This window comes from Mytilus trossulus, chromosome 10 (genome assembly GCF_036588685.1).
Source record: "Mytilus trossulus isolate FHL-02 chromosome 10, PNRI_Mtr1.1.1.hap1, whole genome shotgun sequence".
Lineage (NCBI taxonomy): Eukaryota > Metazoa > Mollusca > Bivalvia > Mytilida > Mytilidae > Mytilus > Mytilus trossulus.
This window is the reverse complement of record NC_086382.1, coordinates 37,660,067-37,679,805: the sequence shown is the minus strand read 5'-3', so window position 1 is coordinate 37,679,805 and position 19,739 is coordinate 37,660,067. Positions and strand designations below refer to the sequence as shown.

The window sequence follows — 19,739 nt, the reverse complement described above, 5'->3', positions numbered from 1 at the left end:
GCCGGGTAACATATCCTTCATTTTTATGTACGGTTTATTGATCCAAAGTTTGATAAGGACAATAAATACTAATACTTGAAAGCGTACAATTTGATTAAGACCAGTCTTTATATAGAGCAAACCCTTAGAAGTAATATTGAAATTGATTGAAGAAAAAATTCTTAAAATGGTAAATGCATACATTTATGAAACGCGCGTCTGGTGTACTAAATTATAATCCTGGTACCTTTGATAACTATTAGCTCTTTATAATTTTGTACCTTTTATAGTTTCACATTGTGAACCTTATTGATTCAAGCGTTACTGGAGTTACCTATCAAAGTACCTATGCTGAGTTTATAAAGAAGAAACTTGCATGATTGTAAATATAACGGAATTTGATGAGAGTGTCAACAAAGTGAAAGGTTTAGCGCTATAAGTTCACGCATCATTGTTAATATAACGGAATTTAATGAGACTGTCAACAAAGTGAAAGGTTTAACGCTGTAAGTTCACGCGTCATTGTAAATAGAACGGAATTTGATGAAACTGTCTACAAAGTGTGAGGTTTAGCGCTTTAAAACCAGGTTTAATCCACCCTTTTCTACATTTGAAAATGCCTGTTCCAAGTCAGGAATATGACAGTTCTTGTCCGTTCGTTATTGATGAATTGTGTCATTTGATTTTTACCATGTGAGTATGGACTTTCCGATTAGATTTTCCTCTGAGTTCAGTATTTTTGTTATTTTACTTTTTACACACCCTATACATGGTTAGTCTAAAACAATTTGACGTCTTGAAAAGCAATGATACTTTTTTCTTTGACGCCTTACATTTAACCGCAGTAAGGCGTCAAAGCAAAAGGTAGACGTCACAATTATTTGGACTAACCCTATGATATACTTAGGAGAAATATGATTTTGCTATTCCAAGTATGCTATTATCTTAAAATTGCATTTACGGAATATAACTCCTAATTTCGAATAATATACTATAGACAACTGACAAAGTATTATTACATTTAAATAATCTTGTAGTACAACAAAATGATATACATAAAGTTTTCATTCAGCCGGAAGTTTAAAAGATGGAAATCATAAAAGTAAAACATTTAGACCAAAAATCCATATATTTTGGACTTTTTGGACCAATTGTTTCGATTGAATATGAAAATGTCATTACAGTAAACGAAAAACAACAAATTCAATAACGACAGAAGATAAAATACAATATAGAAAATAAAAGACTGAACATTACCCTCATTACAAATCGACTGTGATCTTATGTGGTACGGAAGGGTATGCAGATCTTTCTGCATGTGGGACATCCGTTGTGATCCTCATGTAAGTTCAAACTCCATTATAAGTATAATTCGGTGATATGACATTAAAGGAAAAATAGAGAAAGGATTGTGGTGATGCCAATTGGAATGTATTTGTTATCTGTGATAAAGTTCAACGAATTCGTGACGTCTTCCGAAATCTTTTCGATATCTTACTTCAACTTCACCACTTGGAACACTTGTTGAATATCCTTCTTTAAAGATCGATCTTATATAAGAAAATAAATGATAGGAAATGAGAGCTCCGGGATATCGTATCAACAAAGAGATATATACTCAATATGCAAGCCTTTTTCACAATTGTGAAATCGCTTTTTTTACAGTTCACTTTTTGTTCTCAAATGATCCATATTGTCATTTTCTAGATGTAAATAAGATTGGAAGCAGACTTACCTGTGTTTTCCTCATCCTTTATTTCGACATAAATAATATACATGCGTTAACATAAGCAACACACATTGAATTATTTAGTCAGAGGACATAATTTATTTAGCGAAACGTAAAGTTAAAAAATAATGCTAGCTTCCTTTCATTTTTTCTAAGAACCTATTTATTAAAGCATGTTGTATATACAAAAAGGAACAAGTCAACATGAAGAGAAAAACAGTTTTAATTTGGATGCAAAGTCCTGGTTGAAAAAGCATTCTCTAAACTATACAAATATGGTGTAAATCAAGAAATAAATTATCTTGATAGTGTCATATTCATAATACCTTTGTAAATGATAAGCAATGCTCTTCAACTTTGTACTTGTTTGGCTTTTTAACTGTTTTGATCTGATCGTCACTGATGAGTCTAATGTAGACGAAACGCACGTCTGACGTATTAAATTATAATCCTGGTACTTTTGATAACTATTTACAACACTGGGTCGATGCCACTGCTGGTGAACGTTTCGTCTCCGAGGGTATCAACAGCCCAGTAGTCAGCATTTCGGTGTTGATATGAATATCGATTATATGGTCATTTTGTATTAATTTCCTGTTTACAAAACTTTGAAATGTTGAAAAAACTAAGTTTTTTCTTATCCCAGGAGTAGATCACCTTAGCCGTATTTGGCACAACTTTTTGGAATTTTTGGTCCTCAATGCTCTTCAACTTTGTACTTTTTTTAGCTTTTTAACTATTTTGAGCTGAGCGTCACTGATGAGTATTATGTAGATAAAACGCGCGTCTGGCGTATTAAAATATAATCCTGGTACCTTTGATAACTAATTATACTATCGCAAGAGGAAAGATACGTGTATGTAATAAATTAAATCGTTTGATCTTGTAAGTATCTACATATGCACCTGCCTATTGAGTATTTAAATGTAGAAGATACAAAACTGTGAAGCCCAGCTTTAGTTTCTGATATAATTGATGTTAATAGAAAGAACTAAGAATATAATGTTGTTTGTAGTAGTTGTTGTTATTTTGATATCAACTACAGTAAAGGCAGATCCAGGTCATCATGTTGGCTGAAATTCAAAAGTAACCTAAAAAAAAGACCAAAGATTTTCAAGATTTTTTATATGATTAGTGAACCACATCGGCAAACTCGTAGTATCGTAATCGTATCGAGTGCGGGAGGTAGTGGTTTAGGGAAAAACTCTCCTAGGGTCCGTAACCTTTTTAACAAGCACATTCAAAATTCGGCTCAGAATGTCAGTCTTGTACAAAGAAGTCGTAATACTCATATCGCATTAACATGTTTCCATCCTGATATGCAATTAATTTGAAACAATCGTTTGTAATTGAAAATTAATCTTTATATATAAAAAAAATTATATATATATATATATATATATATACGAGTCTAAATTGAAAACTACGTTCAAACCTATGACTGCGTTGGATAAAAACCGCAATTTTTATACGTATATATATATATATATATATATAAAAAAAAGAAACAAAAAGACAAAATAACAAAAATGCCGAACTCCATGAAAAATTGAAAAATTGAAGTCCCTTAACTAATTACAAAATCAAAAGCTGAAACGCATCAAAGGAATACCGGTATCATTTTTCTATTTTGTCATAAATTTAGTGCAGTTTATGCTATTTATTACTTTTAATTGAAACAAATCATAACTGTAATAACTGAAAACTTTGCACAGAAGACGGCGATACCGTGTAAAAATGTATCCTTTTTTTTTTATGATTTCCTTAAAATTCTTTAACACCAACATAAGAACCTTTGATTTTTGTGTTTATTTAGTTCAGACTTAATTATCTCTTTACATGCATGATTGATCTTTTTGGTCCTTAGTCCGATTTAAAGACAAACAATTGAAATAAAATTTCACGGTATTTGGGAAATGCGGAACAGCAAGTTTGGATCCAATTCGCATGTAAAATGTACTATCTTATTCTAGTGAACAGTAACATATTTTCATGTTATCATAATGATTTTAAAAGATTTATTATGTTATTTTTGAAAGTTCAAAAAACCGCTGAGGTATACTATAACATTATTCAAAATAGGTGTTTAAATTTTGATTGAAATAATGATAAAGGAAGGAGTCATTTAACTAATCTGTTGTTTAAGAATACACCCGATGATATTACGATTACATTTATATTTTAAATTGAAACAATTGTATCCAACCGTCATTTTTAGGTCGTCCGACCCTTCAGATAGGGCATTTTTCTATGTACAATCATTCAATAAATTCTGGTTCTTTGTTAAAATGCAGAGACATGTATATCCTGCTTGAATGTTTAGTATAATGGTTGACGGAAATGTCTAAACTCTGTGTGGTAGTTTGTGGATGTCTTTTTCTCTTGTTAAAAGGTATGTTAGGACTTTGAACAGATTGAAAGTTTATTGACTTTTGAACACCGGTATACTATTGTTGCGTTTATTGATATATAGTTAACGTCTCTAAAGATCCACATTATAGTTTTTAGTAGATGTTTGATGGAAAGTTACCTCTACAAAAGAAGACTAGTGATTCCATCTAGAATTATACAGACAAAAAGCAATTAAAAGAAATCTTACGACTTCCTCTTTATATATCTTTATATATTTCGGGAAATGACTGTTAAAACAGGTCTCCATCCTCTGTATAGATTTGAAAGTAGATTAAATCATTTGTAATTTTAAGTATTCACGGCGAAAGGTATAAAAATGTACTTCATTTCATTAACACTGAAATATATAAGAAACCTTATGGAATTTGAAAGTAAAGAAGTCCATATAATGTATCAAAATTATTTTTTACAGAATTTTGTAATTATTACAGTTGATTCCTTTCCTGGAAATATTCCAAAAATAGATTTAAATCTTTACCAACAATTATATAGAGAAATATTTGTTCACCTCTTGGTTTAAGTATATATGGTTGCCAGATATTTTTTTTCACATATTACAATTTTGAGTTCCAGGATAAAAATGTTATTCATCATTCGCCCTAACCACCGACTCATTTCGTTCGTTATCTATCTGAATTCTGAAATCACTGATTACTGAATTAAGATACCTTAAAAACTAGTCTTGATAAATATATGATGAATATAAGCATGAAAGAGTACGGCGTTCATTATCACTGAACTAGCATATATTTGTTTAGGGGCCAGCTGAAGGACGCCTCCCGGTGCGGGAATTTCTCGCTTCATTGAAGACCTGTTGGTGACCTTCTGTTGTTGTTTTTTTTCTATGGTCGGGTTGTTGTCTCTTTGACACATTCCCCATTTCCATTCTCAATTTTATGAAGGTAAGCATTAGGGTTCCAATTCCCTCAGACAAGTATTAATGCTACTTCATTTTTGTCGAGCCTTCGACTTTAGTCGAAAAAGCGAGACTAAGCGATCCAACATTCCGTCGTCGTCGGCGGCGTCCACAAATATTCACTCTGTGGTTAAAGTTTTTGAAATTTTAATAACTTACTTAAACTATACTGGATTTCTACCAAACTTGGACAGAAGCTTGTTTATGATCATTAGAAAGTATCAAGAAGTAACTTTGTGAGAAAAAAAAATCCATTTTTTCCGTGTTTGACTTATAAAGGTTCTGTGGAAAAACCTTACATTAACTCTATGGTTAAAGTTTTTAAAATTTTAATAACTTTCTTAAACTATCCTGGATTTCTACCAAACTTGGACAGAAGCTTGTTCATGATCATTAGATAATATCCAGAAGTAAATTTTGTAAAAATAAAATTACTTTTTGTCCATATTTTACTTATAAATGGACTTAGTTTTTCTGCAGGAAAACATTACATTCACCATGTTCACTCTGTGGTTAAAAGTTTTTAAAATTTTAATAACTTTCTTATACTATCCTTGGTTTGTACCAAACTTGGACAGAAGCTTGTTTATGATCATAAGATAGTATCCAGAAGTAAATTTTGTAAAATGATAAATTAATTTTTTCTGTATTCTACTTTAAATGGACTTAGATTTTCTGCTAGCAACACATTCACTCTGTGGTTTAATTTTAAAAAAATTTGATAACTTTCTTATACTATTTTTAATTTGTACCAAACTTGGACAGAGGCTTGTTTATGATCAAAAGCTAGTATTTAGAAGGAAATTTTGTTAATAATTTGTACCTGTGTATCAGTATTTTACTTATAAATGGACTTTTCTTCCAGTTAACATTACATCCAGTCTGCAGTTAAAGTTTTTAAACCATTTATTAGATTTATAAACTATCCTGGATTTTTACCAAACTTGGACAGAACCTTCTTACAATCAAAAGATAGTATCAAGAGGAATATTTTTATTGATTTTTCTCTCAATTTTGTTGAGCCTGCAATTGACAGCAAAAGTAGGCGAGACACTTGGTTCCGTGGAACCCTTACAAATTTTTATGATTATAGTTACTCATGACAGTTCTTGTCTATTCGTTTTTGATGCGTTTTGTTATTTGATTTTGCCATGTGATTATGGACTTTCCGTATTAATTTTCCTCTGAGTTCAGTATTTTTGTGATTTTACTTTTCACATGTTTGGGTAGTTACAATATTAGCGTTTCTGTTGAAGTAATGTTTTAAAAAAAATCGGATTCAACTGTTTTTTTAATTGTTATCTTTTTTTTTCCATTAAGACTTAAAGTTGTGTTTGCCGATATCTTATTTTTTGATATACTTAGGCATAACACAACCTTTACTTCCCGGTTACAAAGAGTATATAATAACATATTTTAAACAAAATAGTTCATACTCTTAACTGTAACGTTATCAATAATTAAAATGTTTGTGTAACTTGGTATCAAAGGAAAACCTAAGGACAACGGAATCACTGTAGAACTCCTCTTAATAGTTTCTTTTGTTTGTTAAAAAAATAGATAGGAGAGCATAGGTATTATGTTGCTTTGATCGGTACTTATCTATCTTCGGATTTCAACTGTTTGGCATTGAGCGTTCCTGATGAAGGTAAATCCAGAAAAGCTCTTCGGACGCAATAAATTATTAAACGTGTTGTTTTCCATTTTTTTAAAAATAGAAGCACCTGTGTTTTACTGCCCAAATTCCGATAAACAGTCTGCTCTAATATGCAATGCAAGGAATGTTGATTTTGAGCACAAATCTAACTGTTGAGGGTTGAAATGTATTGTTAGAGACGTGTAATAGTAGGGAATTTTGTTTCTCTGATGATTGTTTGCTTCCTTTTCAAAGATTTGCAGAACGCTGTGTTCATTATATTTGACGTCTTAACACATTGTCGCTTTTTTCCATGACGTCACAATAAGAAATCCAAGAAAACCAAGAAAACTTCACGTCTTTTAAAATTAAGATTCGACCAATCATTTGCCGAGAAAAATTATTTTACTAGTGAGGAGAATATTATCTTTTTCACAATCGGTTGAGAAATGTAAAAAAAAACCATCAAGAATGGACACATTCAAAGTTGTTTTCCTATAAATGAAGATTACATGTCTTGGAATCTGTTTTTATGTTTAGGAACTTCGACGTTGGAACTGAAATCCTACTCTGCATGTTACGGCATATTATTTGAAAACTTCCTCCAACCAACATGTTCGACAGGGGAGAAAATGGCCGTCGTTGGTCTCACTTCCTTGGCAAAAGAACTGAGTACATCATGTCCAATTCAGGTTACAACACCGAATACAGTTCCAGAAACATGCTGTCAATACAACCTAATTGACTGTTCTATACGTTACGTAGGGTCCACATACAGAACCTATTATCGACAGTGCAATGGCAACGTTGGGTGCACCATACAAGTATCATGGGTAAATGCAAATTGTAATCAGACTGTTTATCTGGCCAGAACCAATTACATGAAGATGGATTATTATTGTATTTCAAGTAAGTCACAAAAAGATTGATCTTTTTGATTTTCTTGTACGAATGTAACTGTGCCATATGCAAATAAACTCATCACAGATACCAGGACTAAATTTAGTGTATACACCAGACGCGCGTTTTTTCTACAAAAGACTCATCAGTGACACTCGAATCCCCAAAAAGTTAAAACAGCCAATTAAAGTACGAAGTTGAAGAGCATTGAGAACCGAAATTCCTAAAAGTTTTGCCATGCAAATACAGCTATGGTAATCAAAAAGAGGTGTAATCGTTAAATGGCATGAATAATGTTATATGAACATATTGACAAGTAAAATCAGATTGATTATGAGTATTGTTGTATTATTCAAGTATTCACCAATTACATGATTTTGATACAATATGGTACTTACTTAAGTTGACAATATAGAAGAACACAGCATTCCATTTTAAGAAAGAAACGTATATTCGAAAGTCAATTTTGGCTTCTTCATAACTTTTAGTCTTGTACTATCGACCACATTCAAACCAATGACAACCTTTATATATAAGATGAAAACTTTGATTGTTTTTAAAGAGACGCTTTTTAAATATCTGACACTGTTCTTTCAAATACTCATTTATTATAATCATTATATACTTTTAAAGACGATTTGGGTATGCAAGCTACTTCAATACACGAGTGTGTATATTCTATATATTAAGTTTTTAATCGCCTAGAATATGTAACAGAAATACATAAAATAAAAAATACTTTAAGAGATCAGCCATAGATATAGGAAGAAGTGGTGTGAGTGCCCATGAGACAACTTTCCATCCAAATAACAATTGCACTATTTATTTACCTAAATTAATATGTGTATTGTTGTTTTGAAAGGAACGCACAAACAAACAGAAGCCTGCAAAGATCTTTCTTTCTAAAAACATATGTGTCTGTCATCTCACCAGTTAAAACATGTTTGTGATAACTTGGATTTCTTTTCAGATCAAGGTCTAGACCCTTGTTCAAGTTTAAACACAAAAGACAGCCGAGTTTTTCTATGGAACCCTGGATATCCCTCATCCCCTCTTACAGGATCTACTTCCTGTACATGCTCAATTGAGGCTTCGTGTGATTCTACTGTAAGATTAACAGCACTAGACCTTAGACTTGGTTCCAGTACAGCTTGTAACCAAAGTATAACAATAACTGATGGAGCTACAGTCCTGGCATTTGACTGTAATGATAACAATGATTACCTACCTACCACGCTTTATGTTAGTACCTCTCACTTCATACAGATACAGATCAATAGTTACTTAGAAACACTAGATGGATATTATTTTATATTACTTGAAGGTATTTTACATATTTACTGTTAATCTTCTTTTTTTGTCGAGTGATATATGTTCACGACTTTTGCATTTAATATAACGTGACTGATTATATATCATCGTGCATCTTTCAGCTTTGATTTATTTTCACAAATGACTACATAAAAGAATTGGATGTTACAAACGAAATCCAACTCGAAGTTGAATAGAAAGGGTTTAAAGCTTTTATGTTTGAAAATATCTAAGAAAAAATAGCTGGGATACTGTACTAATTCTATAGCACATCAAAACTTATATTTTGATGTTTCCTCTGTTACTTTAAAAAAGATAAAACACTAGCAACTCAAACACATCCTGATTCCAACCAAAACAAGCATGTTTGTGTTTTTCTTCATGTAGATTTTTCATATCTAATTGGTTCCTTCATTTAAGCATTGTTTTATTTGTAAATGATTTTTATGTCAAAACATACACAATGTTCAACCATTCTCTTGTATAATGATTGCTTTGTTGAACAACAGTACTCAGTACTGAAGTCATAGGAAATATGTATTTTATGTTTATTCGTAGAGATGTCATATTCTTTCCTTTCATACAATTAGATTATTACATACTTTCATAGTTTTAAATATTGGACGTGTTCTTCATATAATAATTATCCTGATTTAATAATTAAAAGTTTATAAAAATTGTTTTAAATTAATGCGCTTTTAGGTTTTAACAATTAGCTGTATATAGTGATTTGTGGAAAATCGTACATTTCTTTTTCTTTTTTTCTTGTTTAGGCATAGTTTTGTTGGTAGATTCTTTACACATTTATAGGTCGCGTTTTTTTTTTAATCTTTTATAAGTCCTTTCATACATTTTACATATTATTTGTAGTAGTGGCATGATATTTATAAGTAGTTTAGGAAACTGTTTGACATAATCTACGTGTTAATTTGAATTTTTCTCAACAGGAACATCTCCAGGTGCAGAATTAACATTATCTTGTGCAAGTACAGCGCAATCTACACCTGTTGTACCTCCCACTAGTTTACCTGTATGTCCAAGTACTGATTTGACTACTGAGAGTTTAACAACGCCAGAAACTACAACAGAGGATAACATTAGTTCAGCAACTCCGACTTCATCAGTTAAAAGTACCACTGTCGAGTCGGACACTACTACAACTACTTCTGTTATCCGCACAGACTCATCAACAACTGATGTCATCACCGTTGTGTCCACTACTGGCGGCAAAACAATAACAGTTGGTACAGGCACGGAAATCTCATCTTCTAGGGCAAGTGAAAACCCCATGACAACTATCAGTGGGACAAAAGGGACTGCCGAAACAGTTACAAAATTGAATACAGGAACAACTAATGAAATCACAAGACAAAGTGGCATGTCAACAAAGGGGACTATTTCAATGATATCGAATTTAACCGACGATACTAATTCACAGCCTACCACCACAAAAACAACCACTAATATTTCAATAACGGAACCAATCTTTGTTTCTCTTGGTTGGACATCGACAGAAAAAGACATCAGTGCTAATGTAACTTTCACGACATTATCTTCAGTCAGTGAAAGTTTACAAACGACATCTGCTGTTGTACATGAGCAGACGACACAGACAAATGTAACAGATACTGATAAGGAGGAAGCGTCACCAACTAGTAGCAAGTGTAAGTAATCAGGGTAAAAGTAGTAAGTGTAAGTAATCATGGTAAAAGTAGCAAGTGTAAGTAATCATGGTAAAAGAAGCAAGCGTAAGCAATCAGGGTAAAAGTAGCAAGTGTAAGTAATCATGTTAAAAGTGGCAAGTGTAAGTAATCATGGTAAAAGTAGCAAGTGTAAGTAATCATGGTAAAAGAAGCAAGCGTAAGTAATCATCGTAAAAGTAGCAAGTGTAAGTAATCATGGTAAAAGTAGTAAGTGTAAGTAATCATGTTAAAAGTGGCAAGTGTAAGTAATCAGGGTAAAAGTAGCAAGTGTAAGTAATCAGGGTAAAAGTAGCAAGTGTAAGTAATCATGGTAAAAGAAGCAAGCGTAAGTAATCATGGTAAATGTAGCAAGTGTAAGTAATCATGGTAAAAGTAGTAAGTGTAAGTAATCATGTTAAAAGTAGCAAGTGTAAGTAATCATGGTCAAAGAAACAAGTGTAAGTAATCATGGTCAAAGAAACACGTGTAAGTAATCATGGTCAAAGTATAAAGTGTAAGTAATCATGGTCAAAGTAGCAAGTGTAAGTAATCATGGTCAAAGTAGCAAGTGTAAGTAATCATGGTTAAAAGGCAAGTGTAAGTAATCATAGTAAAAAGTACTAGTAGCAAGTGTAATTAATCATTAGAAATGATAGAGAATTAAAACAATAAATAAATAAATCAATTAATAATTATAGTTTATATATCAATCTAGTACAGCCTGCTAATATTTTTTTATTTTATTCTTCATCTGAACTGTTAATGTCCGTTTTTTTTCCGATTTTGACAAACGTTATCTTTATACCAAAGGGCTCTGTAGGTGTAGTTCAACTTTTGTATCACTACATGTCAACACTACGTTTGTGAGTTTGAACCCAGCACGTGGTATGCTATTTCGACTACAATCGATCATATTTGACAAACGATTGCCACTTCCCTCCGAAGGTTTATGGTTATATGCCGTCGTGCAGGCTTCTTTCAACAACAAAAAAATAAATAGCTAAACACAAAAAAAAATCAGTCAATCAATCAATCAAACCAACGTTACTGTTGTAAAAATTAGATATTCGTTATTTTTCAGAATACAGTTGAAGTAAAAAAGAATACTAACAAAAGAGACATATAGTAATTTGATCCCCGCTAAAAAAAAAAGGAAGTTTACTTATAAAGGAGTATGTTCGATAAGGTCCTAAAATGGCCCCCTTTTTTGGCGCAAATTTCGAATTCGGATTTATTTACCAAAGTCACGATAAATTATGGCTAATACCTTGACTAGATATGATATAAGCCATTTTGTTGAAAAGTTTACGTTTCTGGGTTTCATTATGACGTCAGAAGTTGTACTGAAATTGATTTTTCACGAAAAAGTCAATGAAAATGGGTAAATTTCCATACATTATTGGACAGGAAACATAGAGCGCATACGTCGACAACAAAGATCTTTTAAAATAATGTTTGTGAAGACATTTCACATGTCTTATTTGAATATTTAGCTTGTCGACGCCTGCGCTCTATGTTTCCTAGTCTTTTATTTGGTTGAAATCTTGCTGATTTTGTCAAATTTCACCAAAATCTCTTATCTTAACCTTCTTGGGGTGAAAAAACCAACGTGTTAGAATTAAAATTTGACCAAAAAAAAATCTGTTCAACTTTCTCTCATGTCTTTAAAGCAACATAAAACATTTATTGTCTTGAAACTATCAACTTTATAATTGGGGCCAAATATGGCCCTTACCGAACATACTCCTTTCACATTGTACTCGTCAACCTATCAAATGAAGGATTGTTAAGTGACATTTACGACTATACCAATTTTTAATGTATTTATCTTATCTCTTTTAGCTACAATCATTGGAGTTTCAATTGTATTAATAGTGATATGTGCCTTGGTAATGGTGTTCTTTCTGCATAGAGATAAAATTAAAGAAAAGTGTTGTAAAAAGAAGGTAAGTGAATACGATGTTTTAGTAGGGAAAACAAGGAAACATTACGCAATATATTAAGAAAAAAGACAGTTTTGAGACAAAACACGAATAAAAAATTTTCAAATAGATGTGTCTCAGTTATTCAATTGTTTTACTGACATTCATCATTCAATCAGAGTTTACGACTGTTTATTTCTGAATAAAAAATCCCGCATGTGCTCTACATTATAAGTTTTACAATGCGTAGGAATATGCATAACCGAACACTCACAAAAGCTTGATTTTAAACATTTCTCAAAAATTCTCATATTTTTGTATCGCTTTGGTCTGTCTTTTTCAATCATATTTGTAATAGTTTTCTGTTCTATCTAAATGAGATGTAGTACGAGCAAACTTCAAATGTTCTCGATAAAGAAGTCAACAGAATTTATTAGAATGTAGTAAGTAATTTAAGAATTCAAGAAAGATTATATCATTTTATTGTCAGAGCCATTGCATGACTCCCATTTCAGATGAATGTACCTGTGTTTTTCATTTTTTAGCCATGGCGTTGTCAGTTTATCTTCGATTAATGAGTTTGAATTTCCTCTGGTATCTTTCGCCCCTCTTTTAAACCGGAAATACTAAAGCATAACTTCATTTAAACATTCATGACTCATCCTAGTCGTCGGTTTAAAATTCATTCAACAAATTATTATTTTGTAGATTTCAGTAGAAACCAATGAAGATGTCAACCCATTATACCATACAATATTTGACGAGAATTTTAACATTGGAAACAGAGCTAAACCATTACAGCTTCCTCCATTAATGCACCGATTAAGGGAAGGAAGCCAACAAACCTTCAACGAAAAGGAGAAAAAGAAAAGTAAAAAGACAAAATCTGAATTGGCTAATACACAAATTCCGAAAGAACAATACGAAGGGTCAGGAATTGTTGCTGACAAGTCTAACAGACCAAAGAAAAAGAAAAAGAAAAAGAAATTATCACATATTTTGAAAGACAGTGAACCCGAGTATACTCCGAAGCCAAGATCTTACGGAAAGAGTACTTTTTCGCGTGACATCGGCAATTTTTTGGCGGATGTTGATGTGAATCAAAGGTTTAGACGTACCTCCATTATAGATATAACTGATCCTCAAGGTCATTTAGAGAAATCTGTAGAGATCAATACTATAGTCGATGTTAAACCGCTAGATGTATCGTCAAATGTATGAAATACTTACTATAGCATTCTTCCGCACACAACGTTTTTGGAATATCTAGGTATCTATAGGTCCGTCCGTCCGCCTGTTCGTCCATATGTCTGTATGTTTTTGTCCGTGTGGTACATGTATGTGAGCGCCAATCCTCGTGAAGTGAATGTCTAGATTGGTATAAAAGAAATTGCATACAGTTAAAATACTTCCTGAGGATGTGCACTAAGAAATATAATTCCGACCAAAGAAGAGAAGATATTCGCATTTACTTTACGATAAACTAATAGTATTGCGGGGCGGGTTTGTAATTTGTAAGTTTCACTCACAGTTCTAGTTATTATTGTATATTTATCTATCCGATTTGTATTTATTTAATCTGTTTCATTAAACTAATAAAAAACTTAAATATTTCTTGTAAATCTCTGAGCAGACCTTTTCACAATACAGGATACAGACATGCATGTGATGAAATATGACATTATTATATTTTAAATATTGAGCCCATGACGGGTATATTAAAGTTACTAGTAACTAAAAATAATGAATCGATTCCCTCATGATTTTATTCGTTACAGCCGATTCCAATGGGTGTAATGGGAAAGATAATATCTTTGATTAGCATGCTTGCTAGCTGAACTGTGAAGTCAATATAAGGTACTAAACTTTAAGGTAAACCACCCTCCTAGTCTGACATATAACCAATCTATCTGTCTGTAGGACAAGACTACTTCGAAAGGGGCACAGGGCGTTTTCGCTGTTTTACTTGTAAATTGATAGGACTTTTGCGCTTCAAATAGTATGGATATTTGCGCTTTAAATTTTTATTCATCTTTATAAAATTGACCGGACATTTGAGCTTTTCGTCTTCCTGTAATTTTAATCATTACGTAAATACATTCAACTTATATTTGTCATTAGTAAGTTGACATTAACACAGTCTGAGACATTGGAGTTAAAAGTTATAGAGACTAGTTACGCAAGTGAAAGCAAATGCATATATGGCATGATTGATTTTTATATCGTTTTGATAAAACCCTCAAAAGCTGGGACTATATATAGTCAAAAGAGAAGATCTTTCGTGGAGATGTACCTTGAAAAATTGCAATGCTAGAATTTAACGGGTTAATGGGACTACTAATAGTTTGAGTCAGAAAAATGAACATATTAAAAAAAAATCGTAATGGATTGAAATATGTAAGAAAGATGTTGGTGAAGATTCTTTGCATCCTAAGGATGTACATTCTGTATCAAAGGTTAGGTACAGAGTAAGAATAAAATCTCAACCGAATTTTTCTAAGTCAAGAGAAGATGTTTACACTCTCTTTGAAGGTTATCTCTTACAGACCTCAAACTCCTTAACATTTCTCTGACGGGACAAACCTGTTGGTCTCAAACCTGGAAAAAACAGGAGGGAAGTCTTAAACACCAAATATTGCAAAAGCGCAAATGTCCTTTGTAATAAGCTTAAATTTCCTTTTTTTAAAAAGCGCAAATATCCTATGGTTAGAGGCGTTAGTGTCCAAAATAAAAGCGCAAATGTCCTATGAAAAAGCGCAAACGTCCCGCGCCGTTCGAAAGAAGGGTTGTTTACCTTACCTAATAATGACTTCACGGTTCAGGAAGCAAGCAAGCTAACCAAAGATACCTACACACTAGTTGAAATAGGCTGTAAATGAACGCTAAAAAAAGTTTTGAATTTATAGTGTACGACAATACAATAACCAAAGTCAAAATTAATGCACATAGCGATGAAAATATAAATTGAAGCATATGACTATTAATTGATTATTGTGCTATTTAGTGGTGGTCAGTTTGTTATGGAGGAGGATCCCTGAGTGCTGGAAAAGAATCACTTATCTTTAGTAGAAAACTGACTTTACAATTTTTTTTAGACTGAAGTCGAGCACACCTGCCACGTGTGGGATTTAAACTCACAATCTCAATGTTGACAGGTTGTGAAATAATTGTTCGTCTACCTAGACCACTCGGTAACAGAGGCTTATATTCTCAATGAAGTACAATGATGATGCGGTAATATAAATAGTTTATTTATGGATTTAAACCTATCATTCCTAATATGAGCTTTTGTATTATCTCCAGGCTACGATTTCCGCCGAAGGTTTCAGCCTCTGTCTATTTCTTGGCAACTTTTCTGTATAAATATATATCTGTAAAAAACGGAAATTCTATGATGTCTTTCCCTTTAATTTCCGGATGTGTTGTTAAAATTTTACGGATTTCATCTAATTCCGTTTCTTTATCCTTTTCCTCAAGTTTTTGTAATCCGCTATGCGTTGAACAGTGTCGAAGCATAAACTCCACATCGCCCTAAATTGACAAATACAAAAAGTAAATGGATGCAAAAAACACAAAGTGCGTAACAAATGGTTAGTCAGCTTTATTACTGATTTTTTTTAATCTGATTATATGTGTAAATCAGTATTGACTCGAAATTTAATTTCCAGTCGCAAATAGTGCAAGTTCATCAACACGATATAATCATGGACCATTATTTGTTCTAGATCGATATGCTGGGTGGATTTGTTCCCTCATCAATTTATTGAATGATTTATAGGGTTTTAACGCCACTTTCAGCACTGTTGACTTTTTCGTTTGGGTTAATTTTTTATTGGTTGACCAAACCAAGGTGCTCGGAGAGATTAACCGACCTTCGGCAGAAAAAAATACAATTTAAGACCCGTTTACACTGACAAATAAGATAGATCTTTGGTCCAGTGTAAACGGGTAAGATCGATCTTCAATCGGACTTAAAAAGTCTACCTCTAGAGGTGTTTTTAAAAAGATCAATCTTATTTGAATCGATCCTATATTAGTGTAAACGCTAAGATCGACCGCGATCGATCTTTTTTTTTTTTGGTGTAAACGCTTAGATCGACCGCGATCGATCTTTTTTCAGGTGTTTTTTTTATATTTAGATAGGAAAATAAAGGTCAGATCGGTTCTTTTTATGTTGTAGTGTAAACGCACTGGATTAAATTCGATCGATCGATCGATCGATCTTGCTTGTGCAATGTAAACGCGAACTGGTCTTTTTAAGATCGATTCAAATAAAGATCGATTCAAATTCGTTGCCAGTGTAAACGGGGTCTTAGTCAGATTAATTTGCAGTCGGGTGTACCTGCCAAGTGCAGGATTCGAACTTGGAACCTTAATGTTGAGCTGATATCGTTACAGTAGTAAGACCACCGAGGCCTCTCCACTCATCAAACAGACACATTATTCGGACTCAAAGCAAACCGACTTTTACTCCAACTCCAAAAAATATACCATACTAAGGGTGATACCTGTATGGAACTTGTGAGTTGTCAGACGCCACATTTGGGGTCGGAAGCAATTTTTTTTTCAATTTAGGCAACAATAAATGTCGAAACTGATTAAAATTTGTACTAGCTTCCATTCATCTTTCAATAAATGATTAACACTTTAATGGACCGTTCATACTTTTCTTAATTGAACAGACTGAGCTTAAATTCAAAACATTTACCTGTTGTTATTTTGCATACGATAATCCACAATACTGTAACAACTGCAACAACAACTTGTGTACGGTGAACTATATTTGCTTAAATCTACATCATTTACACCCATGATGTGTTGTCTCATTGACAATTAGACCCCATACCAGTATCTTATATACAAAGGAATCATGTTTACAAGGTTGATCTATCATATATGGACACTTAGTCAGAGAAACCCCCAAGAAAACTGCGTTCGAAGAGTAAACAAAATGAGTTCTTCAAATTTGATTTGTTCACTTCTTACAGGGTCTTTTCTCAAAATAAACCAACGAGTGTGTCATATCAAACAAGATTTTTTTTACTTTTCAAATACGCATTATTTTTTTTAACTTTTTGGTTTTCAATAGCCTTTAGTCTATACTTATTTTTGCTGATTTTGCATCCAGCTTAATCGTATATAGAAAGCGTATACTTTTAGTATATTTTGCCTTTACAAGTTCTATATCAAGTCTTTATATTAATGTTGAAATGATATTTGTGTTACCTTGAAAACCTGTCCTTGTGTTATTTTCTGTTCTACAAACATGAACCCTGGATGAACATCAATAGCTGTTTTCCATTCCTTCCCATGGTACCGACATGGATCAGTTCTATTTTTGTCAATCCTTTTGAGAAGTTGATTGATCCAATCCACATTTCGGTCATTGAAATTCCACAGTAAAACTGAAATTGGTTTATAATCAGTGATTAAAATTTTGAAATGCAACATTTGCATGTAAATTGATATATGAAGATAGGGTACGATTGCCAATGAAATAACTCTCCAATCAACTTGTTTTACCAGACAAGGGGTATTTTTTTTTAAAATTTGGTCTGCATTATAATTAATTGAACGTAAATAGTTTGTACTTGAAGTTAAACAGTTGAAAATTCAAATGTGAAGGGTTTGGTTGCCAATGAGAAACTATCCCCCTGAATACATACACTCAAAACATTCCAAACAGAATAAATTGAAGATAAGGACATACAATTTTGATGCATTTAAAGAGTTGTTTTTTTAAATCATCATCGGTTATGTTTATAGCTAATAAATTCCATAGGCGCTTGGTTATATGATACAGATTTTTCAGTTTTATTTTTTTTTTATTAATTAAAATATTCAATTTTCTATATTTATAATATAACGTATCTATCAATTCCAAATACTTTTCTCTAAGTCGTTTAAATCATTCGAAACTAGGTGAGACATGCACAGAAGTGAAAGATACGTATTATAGATATAGCAAATTGAATATTTTAATCAACAAAAAACAAAAAATATTAAAAAAATCTGTATCATAGACCAAAGCGCCTGTGATATATTCCAAGAGTCACAATTTCAAAGTCATTAAAAAGCAAACAAAGACATTCTCTACAATGAATATGTGAAAAGAACAGACGAACCATATGTAGGTTGTCTTAAACATTAAACAGGAATCACGAAACCTTCTGGAAAGTCCACATCAAAAACAAGATGCAACTCCTCCGAAAATAGCTAATAATCAAAAGACTACACTTAACTGTAACAACATCGAGAAATACATTACACGGATGGCACGGCGTGGAATAGGTGACTGGTTGGAAACTATCGATCAAAGGAACAAATACATCAGAAAACAACACTCATTACAGGTACCTTTTATGAAGCATCATCTTTTATTAAAATATTTCATTGACATGATTTCTCATTTGCCAGTCATTTTTCAAATCGTCTGCCCATTATTTTTTTTAATTGAATTGTGGAGTGTATCACGCCTGTAAACATGACTGTTGAGAAGTTTGAGAAATTGAACTCGAAGTCAGTACAAATATATCAATCTAATACGAGATTTAAAAAAAATACAGGTAAAGTGTCGATAACGACCGACCGTAACATTTTTTGAAATTTCTTTAAAAGTCCAGACCCTCATACGGATTATACCTACCAACATTTCCATGTTCAGTAAGGACACGATGCATTTCATCCAATGATGTCTTTGTCGAAAACCAATGAAAAGACTGTGCAGCAACAATACTCTAAAAAAAAAAAACAATTATATAAAAGCATTCAATTCTATTCAAAATCTTTTATTTGATTCAGTATAAGCTGTGAGCAAAATATTTCGCATATGCCACATAGGCTGTGAGCAAAATATTTCGAAAAAGCCACATGCGGAACAGGATCTGTTTATCCTTTTATGACATCTTAAGTAGATCACCATTGCATTTTGGTAGTGTTTTAGTTGCTCAGCCTTAATTTTTCTATGGTTTGTTTTGTGTATTTCTTTTAATAGGATTCGGATAAAAACATTTTTTTGAATTATTGAAATTTGATATTTTACGAGCTTCCTACTTTGATTTCGTGATCTTCGTTTATATGACGTAATTAATACTACTTTCATTCCACTAGAAACTTTTTGTGGAGGTTTTATGTTTTAATATTTCCTCCAGATTCAAAATATGCAAATCATATGTTGTTTTATTTCGAAAATCAGTAAATATAAGAATTGCATGCTGTGTTTTGAGAAATTTATACGAAATGAAATATGTAC

At 32.3% G+C, this 19,739-nt stretch overlaps 3 protein-coding genes across 3 annotated transcripts; 2 read left to right on the top strand and 1 right to left on the bottom strand.

The window, feature by feature from the left end:
* Positions 1-3,989: 3,989 nt before the first annotated feature.
* LOC134687872 (mucin-2-like) lies at positions 3,990-10,555 on the top strand. Its single transcript, XM_063548330.1, has 4 exons — positions 3,990-4,100; positions 7,213-7,581; positions 8,543-8,896; positions 9,831-10,555. Exons 1-4 carry the CDS (start codon positions 4,049-4,051, stop codon positions 10,553-10,555), a joined length of 1,500 nt encoding a protein of 499 aa, XP_063404400.1. The 5' UTR covers positions 3,990-4,048.
* Positions 10,556-12,330: 1,775 nt separating this feature from the next.
* LOC134686217 (uncharacterized) lies at positions 12,331-14,096 on the top strand. Its single transcript, XM_063545895.1, has 2 exons — positions 12,331-12,511; positions 13,196-14,096. The coding sequence occupies exons 1-2, from the start codon at positions 12,458-12,460 to the stop codon at positions 13,706-13,708; spliced, it is 567 nt and encodes a 188-aa protein (XP_063401965.1). The 5' UTR covers positions 12,331-12,457; the 3' UTR covers positions 13,709-14,096.
* Positions 14,097-15,498: 1,402 nt separating this feature from the next.
* LOC134686216 (uncharacterized) lies at positions 15,499-19,220 on the bottom strand. The gene is made up of 3 exons (XM_063545894.1): positions 19,134-19,220; positions 17,714-17,892; positions 15,499-16,018 (listed from the first exon to the last, which is right to left on the bottom strand). The coding sequence occupies exons 1-3, from the start codon at positions 19,165-19,167 to the stop codon at positions 15,824-15,826; spliced, it is 408 nt and encodes a 135-aa protein (XP_063401964.1). The 5' UTR covers positions 19,168-19,220; the 3' UTR covers positions 15,499-15,823.
* Positions 19,221-19,739: the final 519 nt, after the last annotated feature.